This window comes from Myiozetetes cayanensis, unplaced genomic scaffold (genome assembly GCF_022539395.1).
Source record: "Myiozetetes cayanensis isolate MyiCay16 unplaced genomic scaffold, myiCay2020 scf28, whole genome shotgun sequence".
NCBI classification, from domain to species: Eukaryota; Metazoa; Chordata; class Aves; order Passeriformes; family Tyrannidae; genus Myiozetetes; species Myiozetetes cayanensis.
The window spans coordinates 6,771,481-6,791,428 of NW_026087499.1; the positions used below are offsets into that span (position 1 = coordinate 6,771,481).

The 19,948-nt window shown below is 49.2% G+C and overlaps 1 protein-coding gene across 1 annotated transcript; it reads left to right on the top strand.

Annotated features, from left to right (window-relative positions):
• Positions 1-7,221: 7,221 nt before the first annotated feature.
• RCC2 (regulator of chromosome condensation 2) lies at positions 7,222-16,475 on the top strand. The gene is made up of 14 exons (XM_050322309.1): positions 7,222-7,239; positions 7,370-7,444; positions 9,503-9,810; positions 10,862-10,955; positions 12,681-12,824; positions 12,940-13,071; positions 13,160-13,248; positions 13,540-13,654; positions 13,862-14,028; positions 15,009-15,189; positions 15,264-15,369; positions 15,461-15,533; positions 15,660-15,737; positions 16,168-16,475. The coding sequence occupies exons 3-14, from the start codon at positions 9,505-9,507 to the stop codon at positions 16,270-16,272; spliced, it is 1,590 nt and encodes a 529-aa protein (XP_050178266.1). The 5' UTR covers positions 7,222-7,239; positions 7,370-7,444; positions 9,503-9,504; the 3' UTR covers positions 16,273-16,475.
• Positions 16,476-19,948: the final 3,473 nt, after the last annotated feature.

Consider the following 19,948-nt stretch of genomic DNA (forward strand, 5'->3'; position numbering starts at 1 on the left):
AAAAAAAAAAGGGAATTTAAGGCAGCAGGAAGAGCCCACCCAGGATTGGATTGAATTAAATGCAACATCTTTGACATAAAATACAACCCTTTTACCTATTTCATCCGTGTTTTCCAGGCTGGGAAGGAATTTTCTGCCGGTACAGGGCCCAACCCTGCTGGAAAACGCCCCTTGCAAACAAACTCCGGAGCTGTGGGGATTTTTCCAGCTCCAAACCAGCCCAACAAGCCTGGCAAAAAGAAATAAATATATAAATATATCCCGGTGCCCTCCAGGTGACTCCAGGGAAACAACAACACACCTTTTCCTGGGATAGTGGGCTGAGCCAAGAGAACCTCCTTCAGCAGGAGCAGGACCCCAGGATGGTGGTGGGGAGGATTTTATCCCTGTTATCCCAATATTTGGAAGGGGGAGACTCTTCCCAACCTGTTTTTGGGAAGCAGTAAAAGCATCTTTTAAATAATCATTAATTAAAGTGAATTCTCTGGGAATTAAAGTGATTTTTTTTCTGGTGTTTTTTTTTTTTTTTTCTTGGGAATTAAAGAGCTTTTTCCTGGTGGATTTTGTTTGTTTGTTTTCCCCATGGAAATTAAAGTGATTTTTCTGCTTTTTTGCCTGGGAATTAAACTGATTTTTTTCTTTTTTTTTTTCCTGAGAATTCGGTGATTTTTCTGGTTTTTGCTTGTTGTTTGTTTGGGGTTTTTTGTTTTGTTTTCTTTTCCCCTGGGAATTAAAGTGGTTTTTCTGTTTTTTTTCCTGGGAACTGGAGTGAATTTTTCTGGGTGTTGCCTGGGAATGAAAGTGATTTTCTGGGGGTTTGGTTTTGATTTTTTAAAGAGGTTTTTTAGATTTGTTTGTTTATTTTTGTTTGGTTTGGGAGTTTTTTTGGTTTTAGTTTCATTTCCAAACCTTCCACTTCCCACCCCAAAAACTTGGCAGGAAGCCCCTCGAGGCCCGCCGGAAGAACGAGGGGGATTTTGCATCCCCAAAAAAACCAGCTCAGCAAAGGCCCCAGGAAGGAGGGACGGGAGCAAAGAGCACCCCTGGAAATCTGGGATTCACCCCACTCCATGGGTGCCCCCAGCACCTCCTGGAAAGATCCCGGTGCCCCCACACCAAAGCACTTGGGATGGGCAGGACTCCCATCCCAGAGAATCAGCCTCGGCCGGGAATGTTTCATTCCCAGCCCCGTTTTCTTGGGATAAAAGGAATTCCACCCCCTAAATCCACCTCTGGGCGCTCCCAGAACTTTCCCCGGACATGGATCCACGGACACATCCCCAGAAACTCACCCTGGGCTCGGGAAAAGCAGGAGCAAGGAGCGGTGGTGGCTGCCGGCAGGTGGAACGTTGGCACTGGTGGCACTGACTCAGCCAGGGCTGGGCACGCCCCAAATCCCCAGCAATGCCCTCCAAGAACGCCTTAATTAGGAGGGGAAATTAATTAATTGATAGAAAATTAGGTGTGATCATTAATTATCCCCCCACCCTGGGATCGGGTCCTGTGCCACAAGCAGCCAAAAGCCCCCCCTCCGAAAATCCACCTTGGAAGTTTTTTTTCCCCCCCACAAATCCAAGGATTTAGGGTGGTTTATGTTGATATAAAATTAAATTAATTGATAGATAATCAGGTTTAATGGTTTATATTCATCTAAAAATAAATTAATAGATTATGACCTTTAATTATTAATTATCTTCCCGGGATCAGGTCCTGTCCTCACGACCAGCCAAAAGCCCCCCCAAAAAACACCTTGGAACTTTTTTTTCCCCACGCATATCCAAGGATTTAGGATGGCTTAGATTAATATAAAATTAATTACTTAGTAGATAATCGGGTTTAATGGTTTGTATTCATCTAAAAATAAATTAATTAATGGATAATGAGGACTGATCATTCATTATCCCCCCTGGGATCGGGTCCTGTGCCACAACCAGCCAAGAGCCCCCCCAAAAACACACCTTGGAATATTTTTTCCACACTTATCCAAGGGTGTAGGGTGGTTTATATGGATATAAAAATTGATTAACTAATAGATAATTAGGTTTAGCTATTAATTATCCAAGGCTTTAGGGTGGTTTTCCAGCTCCTTGCTGGGAAGAAAATCCAGGAAATTCCTGGAAAAGTCCATGCAAGTGGGTTTGCTCCCCCAGAAGATCCTTGGAATGCTCGGGGGGGGGGGCACAGGGATTCCATCCAGCCCATGGATCCCGGGTCCAGAGCCTTATCCCTCTGGGAAAGCCCCTCTGGAATGTTTGGGAGACGAACACCTCGGATCCACGGTCCCTGTCCCTGGGAATGCTCCTCTGGGAATGCTCCCGGAGCCTCCTCCTGCCAATCCTGCCCCGGGATCGACACACAACCCCATGTAAATTGATGTAAATTTATGCAAATTAATGCAAACGAGCCCCTCCCTGGGCCGGGCCCTCCCGGAGCTGGGGCGGGAACCCAAAAAACCGGTTTTTAGGGGCGTGGAGCGAGAATCTGGGAGGAACTTGAAGTATTTGGCTTTGAAAAATGAAGGGAAGGGATGGGGTGTGTTGATATGTTTATTTTTAGAAAACTAAATGTGTTTTGTACCTATTCTGTATGTTTGTGTGTTTGTATTTCGGTGTCTTTCGATTTAATAGGTTTTAACTTCAACACTTTGTCATATACATTTTTAGATCTTTATTTTAAGGTCTTTTTAGATCTTCATATCTATTTTTATATTATATATATTATATAGTTATATAGTTATATTTCTGTTTATTTTATTTTCACTATATTTTAATTTTAACACATCTGTGTACGTTTCCTATATTCATTTTTATATATTGATATTTATTCTTATATTTATATAATATATTTATATATTTATATCCCAGTTTATTTAAATGTATTTTCAATATAATTTTAAAACACCTATGTACCTTTTACATATTTATTTTTATATATTGATATTTATTCTTATATTTATATTATATATTTATATCTCAGTTTATTTATATGGATTTTCAATATATTTTCATTTTAACACATCTGTATTTATATACACAAATATTTTATATATATTTATTTTTATAAGTTTAAATGTATTTTAATATATTTTAATATGAAACGTATATTTTATATTAATATTTATAACTATATATTATTATATTATATATAATATATATTTATAATTAATATTTCAATTTATTTCAATATATTTTCATTTTAACACATCCATATTTATATACATATATTTTATAGATTTATTGTTTATATGCATATGTTGTATAGATTCATTGTTACATGTTTACATGTATTGTATATACAGTATAAATAAAACATACTAATATTTTAATTTCTTTTAATATATTTTAACACGTAGAGTTATATATATTTAAATTTTAATATATATGATTTTAATATATTCAACATATTAAAATAAATTTTAAGATATAATTTAAATTTTAATGTATCTATTTTATGTTATTAATTATAGCACATATTAGCATATAGCACATAGAAAGAAAACACATTAATAATAAATATATTAATAAAATAAATTAATAATTAAAATAAATTAATATAACTAACGGTTCTATTTAAATTTATTCAGTTAAATGTAAGAATTCTGCATTAATATATCTCTAATATATGGATAAATTGACAGGGATCTCCGGGATGAGGGGGATGGAGCCGACCCAGCGATGCCCCCTGCTGGCATCTTCCCGGGAAAACTCCGGGACACCGCCAGGAGATCTCCCAGCTTTTCCAGAGGGGTTTTTTGGGGGGATATTTTTAAATTCTATATATCTGTATTTCTATAAAGATCCACGGAATTGTGGGGTTGGAGCCCACCCAGGGATGGGCATCTTCCCGGGAAAGCTCTGCCCCCTCTTTCCCAGCTTCTCCAAAGGGGGTTTTTGGGAATACTTTGTGTGGACGCCCCAAAATGTGCCCTGGGTGACTCCCCGAGCCCTGGGCTGGAGGTGCCGGATCCCTCGGAGCACCTGGAAGGATCCAGGGGAGCAGCTGGATTGCATTTGCTCCCTGGTTTTCCATCCAGAATTCCCTCAGAGCTGCACAAACCCACCCGTGGAACTTGGAATGCACCTGGATCCAGCTTCCAGCTCATCCCTGCTCCTTCCACATCTCCCAGGTGTGCTATTCCCAGAAAACCCCCCCTGCCTGCATCATCCCACCGAGCCAGAGCCTAAATCCTGCTCTTCCCACCACAAAATCCTCGGGAAAGTTCAACTTATATGGATAAATCACCTCCTGGAGCAGCAGTAATTCCATAAAAAACTTGGAGGTGCCACCTGGCTGCAGAAGGAGCATGGAAAGGGATTTGTATGGATTGCATCCATCCCTTTCCACGTGATCCAGGTGAATCCCTGCTCCCTGCTTGGATTGCATCCATCCCTTTCCACCTGATCCAGGTGGATATTTTCGCTGCTGTGGGGAAGAGGCAAATACGCCTGGCAGACATTCCCATTCCTTTCCCACAGCCACCCTCTCCCAGGATACTTGGATTTTTCCAGGGGCTCTTGCTGCAAACCCCCTTTTCCAAACTCTATGGCTGCATCCCAAATATCCCCATCCCCAGGGATACCCCAAACATTCCATCCAGGCATGCCCCAAACATTTCCATTCCCAGGGATACCCCAAACATCTCCATTCCCAGGGATACCCCAAACATCCCTATCCAGGGATACCCCAAACATCCCCATCCAGGGATACCCCAAACATCCCCATCCAGGGATACCCCAAACATCCCCATCCAGGGATACCCCAAACATCTCCATTCCCAGGGATACCCCAAACATCCCTATCCAGGGATACCCCAAATATCCTCATCCAGGGATACCTCAAACATACCCATCCAGGGATACCCCAAATATCTTCATCCAGGGATACCCCAAACATCCCCATCCAGGGATACCCCAAACATCCCTATCCAGGGATATCCCACCCAGGAATACCCCAAACATCCCAGCCAGGGATACCCCAGCCCTGGATGTGGGAGTGGGGAGAGCTGAGCAAGGCCGAGGTTATCCCAGGTGAGACTCTGCCCATTCCAGACTCCCCTGGGAATTATCAGGTAAAACCAGTTTTTCCCAAGCCCAAGAAAAACCCGTTCCAGGCCAGGCCTGCCCCAACCTGCCCCAAGCTCTTCCCACCCACCCTATAAAACCCAGCCCGGCTTTTGGGGGAAAAAAGGCCGTTTTTAGGGATAAGCAGCCGGGTCCCAGCCCCAGAGATCCATCCCAGTCCATCCCATCCCTCTGGAGCTCATGGAAAACCCCTGAAGAACCCCGATTTCCCCCCCTGCTCCTGGAAGTGATGCTGGGCCGAGATGCTCGGGGGGTAATTCTGTGAGTACTGCGGGAATTGGGAATTTGGGAGCATTTGGGAGGTTTTTTTCTGGAATTCCAAGGGTTTGCCCGTGTTTTGGGGGGGATTTGGGGGTGGGTTTGCACCGGAATCCTGTGGGCTGAGGTCCCAAAATTGCATCAGCACTTGGGATTGCATCAGACACCGGAAATCCATGGGATATTGCAGCGGAATCAGAGAGGAAAACACCACCCAAAACTGAGAACTAATCAGATATTTTCGATAAATCACAGATTTTGAATCAGTCAAATATTGCAAATGAGTCAAATGCTCCCAATCAATCACAAATTCCAAGGGCTGCACGAGTTCCCCTCCTGCCAAAATCCCTCGATCTAATCAAGGGAATTTTCTCCTGGTTAAAAAGAAAGGGGCAGGAGGTGAGGAGAAAAAATTGCAATAAAGGCAATATTTGGATTTATTTTGGGGGTGGGGGGGAGGGAAAAAACCCCAAACCAACCCCTTTGCAACATGAACATTTATTTCTTGTGGAAAAACACACTTTGCAATAAGTGCCTTTCTTTTTTGGGGGAAAACCAGGCAATTTGGGCACTTAATTTGGGAAAAACCTTTGGAATAAAGGCAACAAATGGATTTATTTCTTGGGAAAAAAATACATTTTGCAATAGGTACATTTGGGGCTTTTTTGGAGGGGAAAAGAGCCTTTGCAGTAAATTATATAAAGTACTTAATTTTGTGGGGGGGGGGAAAAAAACCCTTTTGTAATCTGGGTATTGAATTTTCAGGGGGGGAAAACCCACTTTGTAACATGTAAATTTTTTGGGGGGGGAGTCTTTTGTAATATGTGCATTTATTTTTGGAGGGGGAAATTATCCTTGGCTACATATATATATATGAATACATATACACATAAATATATATATATTTATTGGGGGGGGCAAAAATCCCCTCGCCCTCTGTATATTTTTTTGGGGGAAAAAAACCCCCACTTTAGAATACATACATTTAATTTTTGGGGAGAAAAAAGTCCTTGGCAATATGTGTATTTATTTTTTTGGGGGGAGAAATCCTTTTGCAATATATATATTTAATTGGGGAGTGGGGGAAATCCCTTTTTTACTAGGTGCATTTAATTTTGGGGGAAATCCCATTTTTAATATGTGCATTCAATTTGGGGAAGAGCAAAAAAATCCCTTGTAATACGTGTATTTATTTTCTGAGGGAAAACCCCATTTTGTAATATGTGCATTTATTGGGGGGGGAACCCTTTTTTAGTACGTGCATTTATTTTTTTGGGGAGGGAGGAACAAAATCCTTGTCAATACGTTCATTTATTTTTGGGGAAATCCATTTTGCAATAGGGGTAGTAAGTTAATTTATTGGAGGGGGAATATCAATACATGTGTTTTTTTTGTGGGGGAAGGAATTTCTTTTTTAATAGATAAATTTAATTTTGGGGGAAAAAAAGCCCTTTGTAATACGTGCATTTATATTTTTAGGGTTAAAAAAAAACCCTTGGCAATACCGGCGTTGATTTCCTGGGGGAAAACCCCTTTCCAACAAACAATACACTTATTTTTTTCCTCGACCAAAAAACTCCAACCCCTCTTTCCACCGAGGCCAAGCGAGCGCATTTCCCCTTTGCCAAAATTCCCCGAATTTGCCCCAAAATTTCTCTCTCAGCACCAAAGGACGTGGGAGGGGAATCCCTTCCAGGAATTCTTTGCTCTCCCGAAGTCTTCCAGCCCTAAAGATGGAGCTGGACTTCTCAGCCTCTTCCTCTCCGAAACAGGATGGAGGATCTTTTTTTTTTTTTTTCCTCTTTTTTTTTTTTCCCCCTTTTCCTGCCCATCCATGTGTTTCTGTTTTGTATTGTCCCGTTGGTTCGGGAGGCTCATATTTACATTTTAAGTGGAGCTGGTGGGTGGGATTTCAGGGAGGAAAAAGGGGAAGAGGCAAAAAAAATTAAAAAAAAAAAAAAGCGAGAGAAAAAAAAAAAAAAAAAGAGAGAAAAAATTACCTTTTTTTTTTTTTTTTTTTCCTGCAACAGGAACCACCACCAAAAATAGTGCAAAGGCCCCGAGTGGTTGCTTTCTTTATGCTGCACCTTTCGCCCTAAAACCAGGTTTGGAATGGGGGTTAAAGGGGCTCGGGGAGGGTAGGAGGAGGAAGAGGGGAAGGGATTGGGGGAAGAAAAGATTTAAAAAAAAAAAAATTAAAAAGGCGGATCCACGTGGTGCGATGGGGGAGACAGAGATCCCATTGTTCCCGGGAAATGGGGATTCCAAAGATAAGGGCGGGGGGAAGAGGAGAGAGGGATGGAGAGAGGGGGGGACACCCCGGGGAGGGTTTGTGCCCCCTCCCCAAATTTCATCGCGGCGCTATAAAATATAAACCCAACCCCCCACACACCCCCCAAATAGCGAATGGAGGGGGCGGAGGCCCCAGGAGCAGGTGGGGGGAAAGGCGGGGAGAGAGAGGGGGCCCCACCGTGTTCCGCTGCCCCCGTTTCCCTTTGGGGGCCCTTTGTCTCCGGGCCCTTTTCCTGCCGTGGATCCCCTTTGTGACCCCCCTCGGACCCCCGGAACACCTTTCTTTGCACCCCCTTCAGCCCCCTCTTTGCCCCCCAGTTGCAAAGTCTCCCCGCTCTCCGCCCCTCCCCCATCCCCCTCCCCTTTGTACCCCCTTTACAACCTCCTTGGCACCCCGCCACCTCCCCCTCCCAAATCTTCCCTCTGCAACCCCCATTCCACACCCCCATTTGAAACCCCTCCTTTCCACTCCCCTTTGGGCCCCCAGAACCCCCGTTTCCACCTCCGCGTTTCAGTCCCTGCTTTGAAGTCCCCCTTTCCAATACCCCACTTCTTCAACACCCCCCATTCGCCCTCCTTTTCAAACCTCCCCTTTTCCAGCCCCCTTTTGCACCCCTCTTTCCAACCCCCTTGCATCCCCCTTTCCAGACGCCCCTTTCCAAGCCCCTTTTCCATCTCCCCTTGCACCCCTCCTTTGACCCCCTGGTGCCAATACCTCCTTTCCAGCCTCCCATTTCCAACTCCCCTTTCCAAGCCCCCTTTTCCAGCCCCCCTTGCACCCCTCATTTCCAACCCCCTCCTTTCCCCCTTCCCAAATTCCCCCTTCCCAGCACAACTGGGCCCCGGAGGAGGGTCTCCTCTTTCCCCCATTCCGTGTTCCCTCCCATATCTCCCCCTCTCCCCCTCCTCCCTCTCCCCCCTTTCCCCCACCGTGTTCCCCTCCGGGTGTCCCCCTTACCCTCCTGTGTCCCCCCTCCTCCCTGCTCTCCCCCTCCCCAGTGTCCTCCCGTGTCCCCGCCACGGGGTTTCTCTCTCTCTCTCCCCGTGTCCCCCTCCTGACCCGTCCCAGGGGTCCCATCTCCCAGTGTCCCCCTCTCCTTCATCGCTCCCCTAGCCCGTCCCCCTACCTGGAGGTCCTCTCTCTGTTCCCCCGTGTCCCTCCAGTGACCTCCCTTGTCCCTCCACCTCCCCCTTGTCCCCTCTGTCCCTCCCCTCTGTCCCCCTCGTCTAGGGATCCCCCTCCTCCACCCGCATCCCTCCCCTGTGCCCCCCACTGTGGGTCCCTCCTCTCCTCCCCAACCCGTGTCCCCCGAGTGTAGCCTCTCTCCCCACTCCCCCTTGTTCCCCCAGCCCTCCCCTCGTTCTCCCGTCCCTCTCCCTGTACCCCTACCTGGGGTCCCTCTCTCTCCCCATCCTGTGTCCCCCTGTCCGGACATCTTCCCCACCCCCTTTCCTGTATCTCCCCATGTCCCCCCGACTGTGGGTCCCCCTCTTCCTCTCTCCCGTGTCCCCGCTTGTGTCCCCCTCTATCCCCCATCCCGTGTCCCGGCGGGTGCGGTACCGCTGTGTGCCCCCATCCTGGGTCTCCCTCCCCTGTCCCCCTGTGTCCCTCCATCCCGTGTCCCACTCCATCCCGTGTCCCACCCATCCGTGTCCCCGTGTCCCCACATCCCATGTCCCCGTGTCCCTGCGTGCCCTCCATCCCATGTCCCCCATGTCCCTCCATGCCCCCCCATCCCGTGTCCCCCGTGTCCCCATCCCGTGTCCCCATCCCGTGTCCCCTGTGTCCCGGCGGTGTCCGGTACCGCTGTGTGCCCCCCATCCCGTGTCCCCGTGTCCCGGCGGGTGCGGTACCGCTGTGTGCCCCGCAGCGATGCCCCGCAGGAAGGCGGCGGGGCCGCCGTGGGACGCGGGTCCCGGCGCGGGGCCGGGCCCGGGCGGGCGGCGGCGTCCCGGGGGAGGCGGCGGGTCCCGGCGGCGGCCCCGGCCCGGCGGCGGCGGCAGCAGCGGCGGCAGCAGCGAGGACGAGGCGCCCCGGGAGCGGCGGCCGCGGGACGGCAGCCCCGGAGCCCGCAGGCCCGGCAGGCCCAGCGGGGCCGCGGCGGGGCCCGGAGCGGGCGGAGGCGCCCGGGGACAGAGCGTGGTCATCTGCGAGCCCGAGCACAGCAAGGAGCGCATCGTGAGCCGGGGCAGGGAGCGAGGGAGGGGGGCACCCCCGGACCCCTGTGGTGGCACCCCCTGCCTTCCCTTCGTTCCCCCTTTACACCCCATTGCACCCCATCTTTGTGCCTCCAGCTGCATCCCCCTGTGCCCCATCACAACCCCTCTTTGAGCCTCCCCCCGTGACCCCCTGTTGCACCCTCTTTACACCCCCCGTAACATCCCTGTGCCCTTACTGCACCCCCTGCATCCCCTTACGTGCCCCCACAGCCCCCCCTGTACCCCCTGTTGCACCCCCTCTTTGTGCCTCCAGCTGCATCCCCCTGTGCCATGTTGCACCCCCTTGTCCATCCCCACTGTGTCCTCAGTGCACCCCCTGCACCCCTTTACACCCCCTGCATCCCCCTTACACCCCTGTTGCCCCCCTTGTGCCCTCCACCCCTGTGCCCTCACTGCAACCCCTGCACCCTCCCTCACACCCCTTAAAGCATCCACCCCCTCGTTTCACCCCGTCCCTGCCGCCCCCACGTCCTCCATGTCCCCCACAGGTCTCCCACATCCCCCCCTGGGATCCCATGTCCCTCATATCCCCTGTATCTCCCCTATTCCTGATGTCCTCACATCCCCAATGTCTCCTGACGTCCCGTACCCCCACATTCCCGATGTTCCCATGCCCCCACATCCCTGATGTCCCCAATGTCCCCCACATCCTCCCCATTCCTGGTGTCCCGACATTCCCTACGTCCCCATGTCCCTCATTGTCCCCAGCGTCCCTGTGTCCCTGACATTGCCCTGTGTCCCCGTATTCCCTACATCCCAGTGTCCCCACTGTCCCCAGTGTCCCCGTGTCCCTGGCATTGTCCCCTGTCCTTACATCCCCATGTCCCCAGTGTCCCCATGTCCCTGACGTTTTCCCTGTCCCCACATTCCCTACATCCCCCTGTCCCCACTGTCCATGTCCCCCTGTCCCCATTATCCCCATGTCCCCATGTCCCCCTGTCCCTGACGTTGTCCCTTGTCCCCATGTCCCCATGTCCCCATGTCCCTGACGTTGTCCCTTGTCCCCACAGAAGCTCGAGGGCTCCAAGAGCCGGGGGCAGCTCCTCATTTTCGGAGCCACCAACTGGGACTTGATCGGCCGCAAAGAAGTGCCTAAGCAGCAGGGTGAGGGACTGAGACCTCCCTAATTAACACTGGTTTGCTTAATTGTTGTTAATTCAGAGTTAATTTGTGATTAATTAATATCTGGGGAGGTTAAAACAGTTGTGGATCGTGATCTGGAGTTTGGGGTGTGCTGGGTCTCCTGCCAAGCAAAACAAACACCTGGATTAGTTTGGATGCTTTCATGTATTCATTGATTTTTCTGCTTATTTTTCTGCACAAATATTTAATTAATATTTTAATTAATTACTCTTTCTGGTGAGATTTCTTTTATACTTGCATGTACTAATTTGGGATGGAGCTGGGGGTGCAGGATGCCCCAGTTCTGCAAAGCAGAATAAAGACGTGGCTTATTTCTTCTGCCTTTAATTAATTTTTCCTGCTTATTTTTAATGCTTTTACATGTAATTAATATTTTTATTAATTACTATTTAGGAGGGTTGTTTGTTATAGTTGCAGAGCATAAACTGGGCCAGAACTTGGGGTGGTGCCCCATATACTCCAAAGCAAAATATACACCTGCACTTTTTTGGACGTATTTATATTTTAATTAATTTCTCTGCTCTTTTTTATCCCTAAATATTTAATTAAAGTTTTAATTAATGAATCATTTTGGAGGGGGTTCATTTGCAGTTGTGTAGCACAATCTGGGTTGGAACTTTGGGTACGTTGGAACTCCTGCAAAGCTAAAATTATTGCAGTGCTTATTTTTGATGGATTTATGTTTCATTAATTTGCTTAATTTTTACATACTTATCTTTAATTAATTTTATTAATTAAGCAGAGGAGGAATCACAGCTGCACAGTTTAATCTAGGCCACAATTTGGGGTGCACTGGATTAAAACACTACTTATTTTTGCACTTATGTTTAATTAATTTTTCTGCTACTTTTTATATGTTTCTATTGAATCGATTTTAATTATTTATTTATTTATTTATTTATTTATTTGTTAAAACTATTTATTAATTGGGGGAAGGAATGAAAGTTGCATCTCTTAATCTGGGCCAGAATTTGGGGTGCACTAAATCTCCTGCAAAGCAACATTAAGGCAGTGCTTACTTTAGATGTACCTACAGTTCATTAATTTTCCTGCTCATTTTAATGTGGTTAGATTTAGTTCATTTTATTAATTAATTAGCTGGGGGAGGAGTCACACTTGCATGTCTTAATTTGGGGCCAGAACTTGGGGTGCACTAAATCTCCTGCAAAGCAAAGTGAACATGCTGCTCAATTTTTCATGTATTTGGGACTACTTTGTGTTTAATTAATTATTTTCTTTACACTATAACTGATTTCCTTAATTTTAGGAGGTATTAATTGATTAATTAATTGATTAATTAATTGATTAATTAATCGAGGGGAGACATCACAGTTGTATATTTTAGTCCAGGGCAGAACTTGGTGTGCACTGAATCTCCTGCAAAGCAAGTGAACACGCTGCCTTTTTTGAGGCACTTATAACCAATTTTTTTCTCCCTATTTTGATGTGGTGTTAATTAACTGATTGATTAATCAATTGATTGATCAGTTAATTATTGAGGGGAGCAGTCACAGTTGCACATCTGAATTTGAGGGCAGAACCTGGTGTGCACTGACACTCCTGCAGGGCCCAACTGCTCGTTTTTAACGCTTTCACACCCAATTTCTCCGCCTATTCTGACGTCTTTCCATTTGCTTCATGTCCTCCTTGATTAACCCCCTCTCCTAATTAATTTTTGGCCCCCAGTTGCCTACAGGAACCTGGGCCAGAACTTGTGGGGGCCGCACAGGTACGGCTGTCTCTCAGGAATTCAGGTGCGCAGCGTCGTGTCGGGGCCCTGCGCCGCCCACAGCCTCCTCATCACCTCTGAGGGCAAGCTCTGGAGCTGGGGTGAGTGGCAAGAAAACCGGCATGCATTCCAGGAAAACCCTTGGGAGGCCAGGACGCTCCATCCTTTGTTAAAAAGAGCGATTTTAGGCTGCTAAAAACGGTGATTTTGGCTCAGGTCGCAATGAGAAGGGGCAGTTGGGCCACGGGGACACGAAGCGCGTGGAGGCCCCGAAGCTCATCGAGGTTTTGGGGGGTGAATCCATCGTGCTGGCAGCCTGTGGGCGCAACCACACCCTGGCACTCACAGGTATTGGGGGGGAAAAGCTTGGCATTCGGGGCAAATTGCTTGAAATCGGCCGGTTTTGCCCCAGAACGTTGCTGGTTTTCTGTTGCAGAGAGCGGCTCCGTCTTTGCGTTCGGGGAGAATAAAATGGGGCAGTTGGGGTTGGGGAACCAGACAGACGCCGTGCCCAGCCCTACCCAGGTATGGCCTCTCCTTCCCTGCTTCCATCCACCTGGGTTTGGGTGAAAAAACAGCAGTTTGGTGGGTTTTTCATTAAAAAAAAAAGCCCAAATAAAACCCAAACCCCCTCGGGATACGAGAACATTACGGGCTGCATTTCCAGCAGCAGTGGGAAAACAAAAGCAAGAATTCTTGAAATTCAGTTTTCAAACCCCCAGATTGGAGGATTTGGGGATTTCCTCTGGGAAATTCAGCACCTTGCCTTTTTTCTGTGGTTTTTTAACCCTTTTTTTCCCCCCGCTTTTCCCCCAGATCATGTACAACGGGCAGCCCATCACCAAACTGGCCTGTGGAGCAGAGTTCAGCATGATCATGGATTGCAAAGGAAACCTCTACTCCTTTGGGTGCCCTGAGTACGGGCAGCTGGGTACGGGGCTGTTTTGGGGCCGATTTTAGGGGATTGGGAAAAGGGGCAAAACTTCCCGCCTCGATGTCCCCGTGGGAGCCACCGAGAGGCCGCAGTGAAACCAGCACTGGAAATCGGGGTTTGCGGGAGGAGATGGGGGTTCTGATGGGAATAACAAGCTGTGGGAAGGGGAGGGATCCCATCTTTATGCCGGTGTTGTATCCACAGGGCACAACTCTGACGGGAAGTTCATCGCCCGGGCGCAGCGGATCGAGTACGACTGCGAGCTGGTGCCGCGGCGCGTGGGGATCTTCATCGAGAAGACCAAAGATGGGCAGATCCTGCCCGTGCCCAACGTGGTGGTTCGGGATGTGGCCTGTGGAGCCAACCACACGGTGAGGAGCAGTGCCCCCAGCACCAGCAGGTCACTGGCAGGGGGTGTGGGAGGTGAAATATTTGCAGGGAGACATCTAAGGATGGAGATTCACGGCAGGAGCTTGGGGAGAAATCCTTGCAGCCTGCATCCGAGGATGGAAGCAGGAATTTAAGGATAAAGCCTTGCATTCAAGGATGGAAGCAGGAATTTAAGGATAAAACCTTGCAACCTGCATCCGAGGATGGAAGCAGGAATTTAAGGATAAAGCCTTGCATTCAAGGATGGAAGCAGGAATTTAAGGATAAAACCTTGCAGCCTGCATCCAAGGATGGAAGCAGGAATTTAAGGATAAATCCTTGCAGTCTGCAGCTAAGGATGAAGATTTGCAGCAGGAATTTAGGGATGAATCCTTTCAACCTGCATTTAAGGATGTAGATTTGCAGCAGGAATTTAGGGATGAACCCTTGCAGTCTGCATTTAAGGACGATTTGCAGTGTGCATCTCAGGCTTGAAGCAGGAATTTAGGGATGAATCCTTGCAGCCTCTGTTTAAGGATGCAGATTTGCAATCTCCATTTGAGGACTGCAGTAGGGATTTAAGGATAAGTCCTTGCAACCTCTGTTTAAGGATGCAGGTTTGCAACCTGTGGATAAAGATAAATATTTGCAGCATTTCTTTAAGGTTTGGGACTTCCAGGGTGCCCAGAGAAGCTGTGGCTGCCCCATCCCTGGAAGTGTCCAAGGCCAGCTTGGACAGGGCTTGGAGCAGCCTGGGCTGGTGGAAGATGTCCCTGCCCATGGCAGGGGGGTGGAACAAGTGGGACTTCCCAACTTTTCCTTCCAACCCAACCCAAACCTAACCTTTTCCTTCCAACCCAAACCCTAACCTTAGGATTCCCTAAGGATAAATCCATTTATTGCACCTGCTGTGCCTCCACCTGCACCGAGCTGGTCGGGTCTCAGCTGCTGACGGTGGTGGCCGCTGTTTTCCCACTCCCAGCTTGTCCTGGACTCCCAGAAACGCGTTTTCTCCTGGGGGTTCGGGGGTTACGGGCGCCTGGGCCACGCGGAGCAGAAGGACGAGATGGTGCCACGGCTGGTGAAGCTCTTTGACTTCCCGGGCCGCGGAGCCACCCAGATCTACGCGGGATACACCTGCTCCTTCGCCGTCAGCGAGACAGGTCGGGGCTCCCAGGGTTCCTGGGGGTTGTTGGGAATTCTCAGGGGTGCCGTGACCTGACTGGCAATGTTGCAGGTGGCTTGTTCTTTTGGGGGGCCACCAACACGTCCCGGGAGTCCACCATGTACCCCAAGGCTGTGCAGGACCTCTGCGGCTGGAAAATCCGCAGCCTGGCCTGTGGGTGAGTCCGAGCTCCAAAGAAACATTCCCGTTCCTTGGGGTTTGGGGTGGAGGGGGGCTCAGGGGCTCACCCTGCCTTGCACCCTCTGCAGGAAGAGCAGCATCATCGTGGCCGCCGACGAGAGCACCATCAGCTGGGGGCCCTCCCCCACCTTTGGGGAGCTGGTAAGGAGGGTTTCCTGGGGACCCCCAGCCCAGGGACACCCCAAAAAGCCCCCAAGCAGTGGGAAGGACTGGCTGCTCCCAAAGCCCAGGCTGATTCTCCCCCTCTCCATGGGATGCTCTTGACAGGGGTACGGAGACCACAAGCCCAAATCATCGACGGCTGCACAAGAGGTGAAGACCCTGGATGGGATCTACACGGAGCAGGTGAGGGGGGATCACCCACAGGGGGCTGGGGCAGGGCACAGGGACCCCCTCACATGGATAGGGCAGCTGAGGCCATGCACAGCTCAGCACACCTGTGGGAGTCAAGGGAGGACTCGAGGAACCCTCTCTTGAAATAAATAGTGTAAATAAATGTGGTGTCTGAGGCCGTGCACAGCTCAACACACCCATGGGGTGCTGCAGGGAGGGTGTGGGGCCCTCCAGGTGTCCATGGGCCCCATTCCTCAATGTCCTCTGTCCCCCCCAAGGTGGCCCTGGGCTGTGTCTCAGTGTCCCTGTCCCTGTCCCAGGTGTCCCTGGGCCATGTCTCAGTGTCCCCTGGGCTGTGTCTCAGTGTCCCTGTTCCAGGTATCCCTGGGCTGTGTCTCAGTGTCCCCTGGGCTGTGTCTCAGTGTCCCTGTCCCTGTTGCAGGTGGCCATGGGCTATGCCCACTCCCTGGTCATCGCCCGGGATGAGTCGGATGCGGAGAAGGAGAAGCTGCGGAAGCTCCCCGAGTACAACCCCCGCACCATCTGAGGGACCCCCAGGCCCCCAAATCCCGCTTTTCCAACCCCGCTGCCGTTCTCACTCCCTGTTCTCCCATTCCCAAAACCTTGGGGGGGGGTGTTATTTCCACACTCCCCCCAGCTTCTTGAGTTCCCGACCGTAGCAGGATCTTTTGGCACATCCAGGCTTGGTTTTGTAGGGTCTTGTTTTTAATTATTTGTATTTTATTTGTATTTTTCTGCATCTTTTTTTTTTTAATTGTTTCCCATTTTCCCGGCCACGACTACCCCCGGCTGCGGGCTCAGGATCAAAGTGGGGATCTGATCCCGGCTCGGGATCCCTTTAGGGCTTCAGGATCCCTAAAGAGCAGCTGCAAACGCCTCCTTTGTCCCCAGGATTCCCATTTTGGTGCCGGTTTTCCTTACTTTAGGTGCTATAATTTTCGGGATATCCCACACACGGCCCTCCAGCATCCGGAGGGAGCCAGGACCTGGATATCACCCCCCCCACCCCCAGGGCCAACCCCATTCCCAGCATCATTCCAGGGCTCCCCTCCCCGCTGGCGCAGGGAGATCTCAGGGATGAAGAGGGGAGTCCTGAAGGATTTATATTTTCCTTGGAATTCTGAATTTCCTTTACTCCTCGCTCCTGATTTTACCTGGGATCAGCCGGAATTCCCTCCTCCCCTGCCGTGCACTGTGCTGGAGAAACGAGGTGCCTTTTGGAGCAGAGCCCGGCTCTGCCTTCGGTCATTTCCACTCTCGCTTTATTTCGATTGTGCAGATTTTTAGGGTTTCTTTGGAAATCATTCCATGGTTTTTAGGTCCTTCCCACTCTCCTGCTGGATGCTCCGGGCCAGGCAGGGAGTTTGCAGTAAAAAAAAAGGGGCTTTTTGGTCATTTTTGGGGCTTGGGGAGTTATTTTGGGGGGTTTGGGGTGGGGTGTTAGAAAGGAAATATCCAGGCCAGGGAGAGCAGCTGGGCAGGAAAGGCCAATATTCCGCTTTTTTAGCAATATTTAGGATTTGGGGGGGTGTGGCACCAGAGGATGCCACAGCCCCAATAAAATGGGGGGGGGGGAAATCACCAAAACCCCACTTTTACCCCCAAAAATAGCCTCGTGTTGGGTCATTGCCACCAGCAGAGGCTTTCCAGCCTCGTGGAATGCTCTGGAAGCAGGAGGAGCCGGGAAGATCCTGAGCAGGGAGGCCGGGGGTGGGGCCAGAATGGGCTCGGGGCTTTTATATTTCTTGGAGTAAATGTTTAAATCAAGGATGTGTTGTGTCCACCCCCACCCCGCGCCGGCCCCGCCATTCCCTCGGGGCAGCTCCTCAGGCTCCCCTTTCAGCTCTTCCCTTCTCACCTTTCACGTTTAAAATCTCAAGGTTTTTCATCTCTAAAATCTTCATTATTTTAAAAAAATTTGAAATATCAGTTTATTAGTTTAGGGTTTGGTTTTTTTTAAGCCCTCGTGTGTCAGTTTTAAAATTTCAAATTGTTCGTTTTTAAGGTCTCATTTCCTTCATTTTCAAATTTCGATTTTTTAAGTCCTGATTTTCTAATTTTAAGGATTTAAAATTTAACTTTTGAAATTTTAATTTTAAAAAAATTAATTTCAATTTTTAAATTTCTAAGTTCTAATTATTTCTATTTTTATCCTTATTTTTAAATCTTTGAATTTTTATTATTGCATTTTTTAAATTATTGTTGGTTTTCTGTCTTACTTTTAAATTTTATCTTTAAATTCTATTTTTATTTTACTTTACCCTAATGTTTTCATTTTTAGTTCTAATTTTGATGCTACTTTTAAACTTTTTGTTTCTATTTTTATGTTTTAATGTAACCTAGTTTTTTCATTTTAGCTCTAATTTCTCTTTTTAAGATTCTTTTATTTTTTTATTTTTCATTGTGATGCTTCTATTTCCTCTTATTTTTTAATTTCTATCCCATTTTTAACTTGTTGCTTTTTTACATTCTACTTTTGACTTCTTTATTTTTGAAACTGTATTTTTCTCTCAATTTTTAATTTCAATTTTGGAATTTTCATCTTTATTTTCATTTTTTTTTTCATTACTAACATTTCCAAATTTTTAAATTTTTACCATTTACTTTCTTTTTTTTTTTCATTTTTGCTTCACATTTTTTAATTTCTAACATTTACTTTCAATAGATATATATTAATTTTTTTTATTTATTAATCACTTTTTACTTAAGACTTTTCACTTTGAAATTTTTCCTTTACTGTTTTGGATTTTCCCATTCCCTTCCTTTCCCCAAAGGCCCCACGAGTAGTTGCTGGAATCCCAATCCCTGCCATCGGGTGGCACCACCTCCATCCCAAAATATTCCTACTCCATCGGGTGGCACCACCTCCATCCCAAAATATTCCTGCTCCAAATTGTCCCTTCAACATTCCGCAGGGCGGGAACTCTGGAATGTGTGGGAGTTCCCTCTGTGTGTGGGGGGGTGACTCCATCATGGACAAGGGGAGGGCTGTGGATCCCCCTCTGGAATTCCTGGACAACCCCAATTCAGGGGCTGGATCCAGGGACAAGGGGGAGCCTCAACAGGGCCAAGTGCCGGGTCCTGAACCTGCGTCGGGACAAACCCGTGGAACGCTCCAGGCTGGAAAGCCGGGACAGCCCTGGGGGTGGCGGTGGCAGCGGCCGGACACGATCCGGGTGTGCCCGGGGGGAAGAGGCCGATGGGCCCGGGGGGGGCTCAGGATCAGGGCAGGGCCCGTCCCTGTGCTGGGCACGGCCCGGGCACCTCCAGCCCCGGGGGCACCGCTGGGACCCTCCGGACAAGGAGGACACGGAGGGGCTGGAGCGTGTGCAGGGAAGGGAACAGAGCTGGGAAGGGGCTGGAGCAGCAGGAGGGGCTGAGGGAGCTGGGGGGGCTCAGCCTGGAGAAAAGGAGGCTCAGGGGGGACCTTCTGGCTCTGCAATCCCTGACAGGAGGGGGGAGCCGGGGTGGGGGGAGGGTCGGGCTCTGCTCCCAGGCTGGACATGTCCCATCCCAAAAATCTCCCCGTGCCCGGAGCTGCTCCCGCAGCATGGGCAGCAGGGCAAGGGGGGGTTCTGCCCCTCTGCCCCCTGGGGTGGGACCCCCCTGTAGAGCTGCCTCCAGCCCTGGGAACAGCACAGGGAGGACCTGGAGCTGCTGGAGAGAGTCCAGAGGAGGCACCAAGAGATCAGAGGATGGAGCAGCTCTGAGAGGGGGAAAAGCTGGGAGAGCTGGGATTGTTCACATGGAGAAGAGAAGCTCCAGGGAGACCTTGGAGCCCCTTCCAGAGCCTAAAGGGGCTCCAGGAGAGCTGGAGAGGGACTGGGGGACAAGGGCTGGAGGGACAGGACAAGGGGGAATGGCTTCCCACTGCCAGAGGGCAGGGATAGATGGGATACTGGGAAAGAATCCTTCCCTGTGAGGGTGGGCAGGCCCTGGCACAGGGTGCCCAGAGAAGCTGTGGCTGCCCCTGGATCCCTGGAAGTGTCCCAGGCCAGGTTGGACGGGGCTTGGAGCAACCTGGGCTAGTGGAAGGTGTCCCTGCCCATGGCAGGGGGTGGCACTGGATGGGCTTTAAGGTCCCTTCCAACCCAACCCATTCCATGATTCCGTGATGTCTGTGCATGTGGGACGTGCCCATGTGCATTTTGGCACTGACAGCAAGGCAGGGACTCTGTAACCCCACTCACCACTACTCCCCC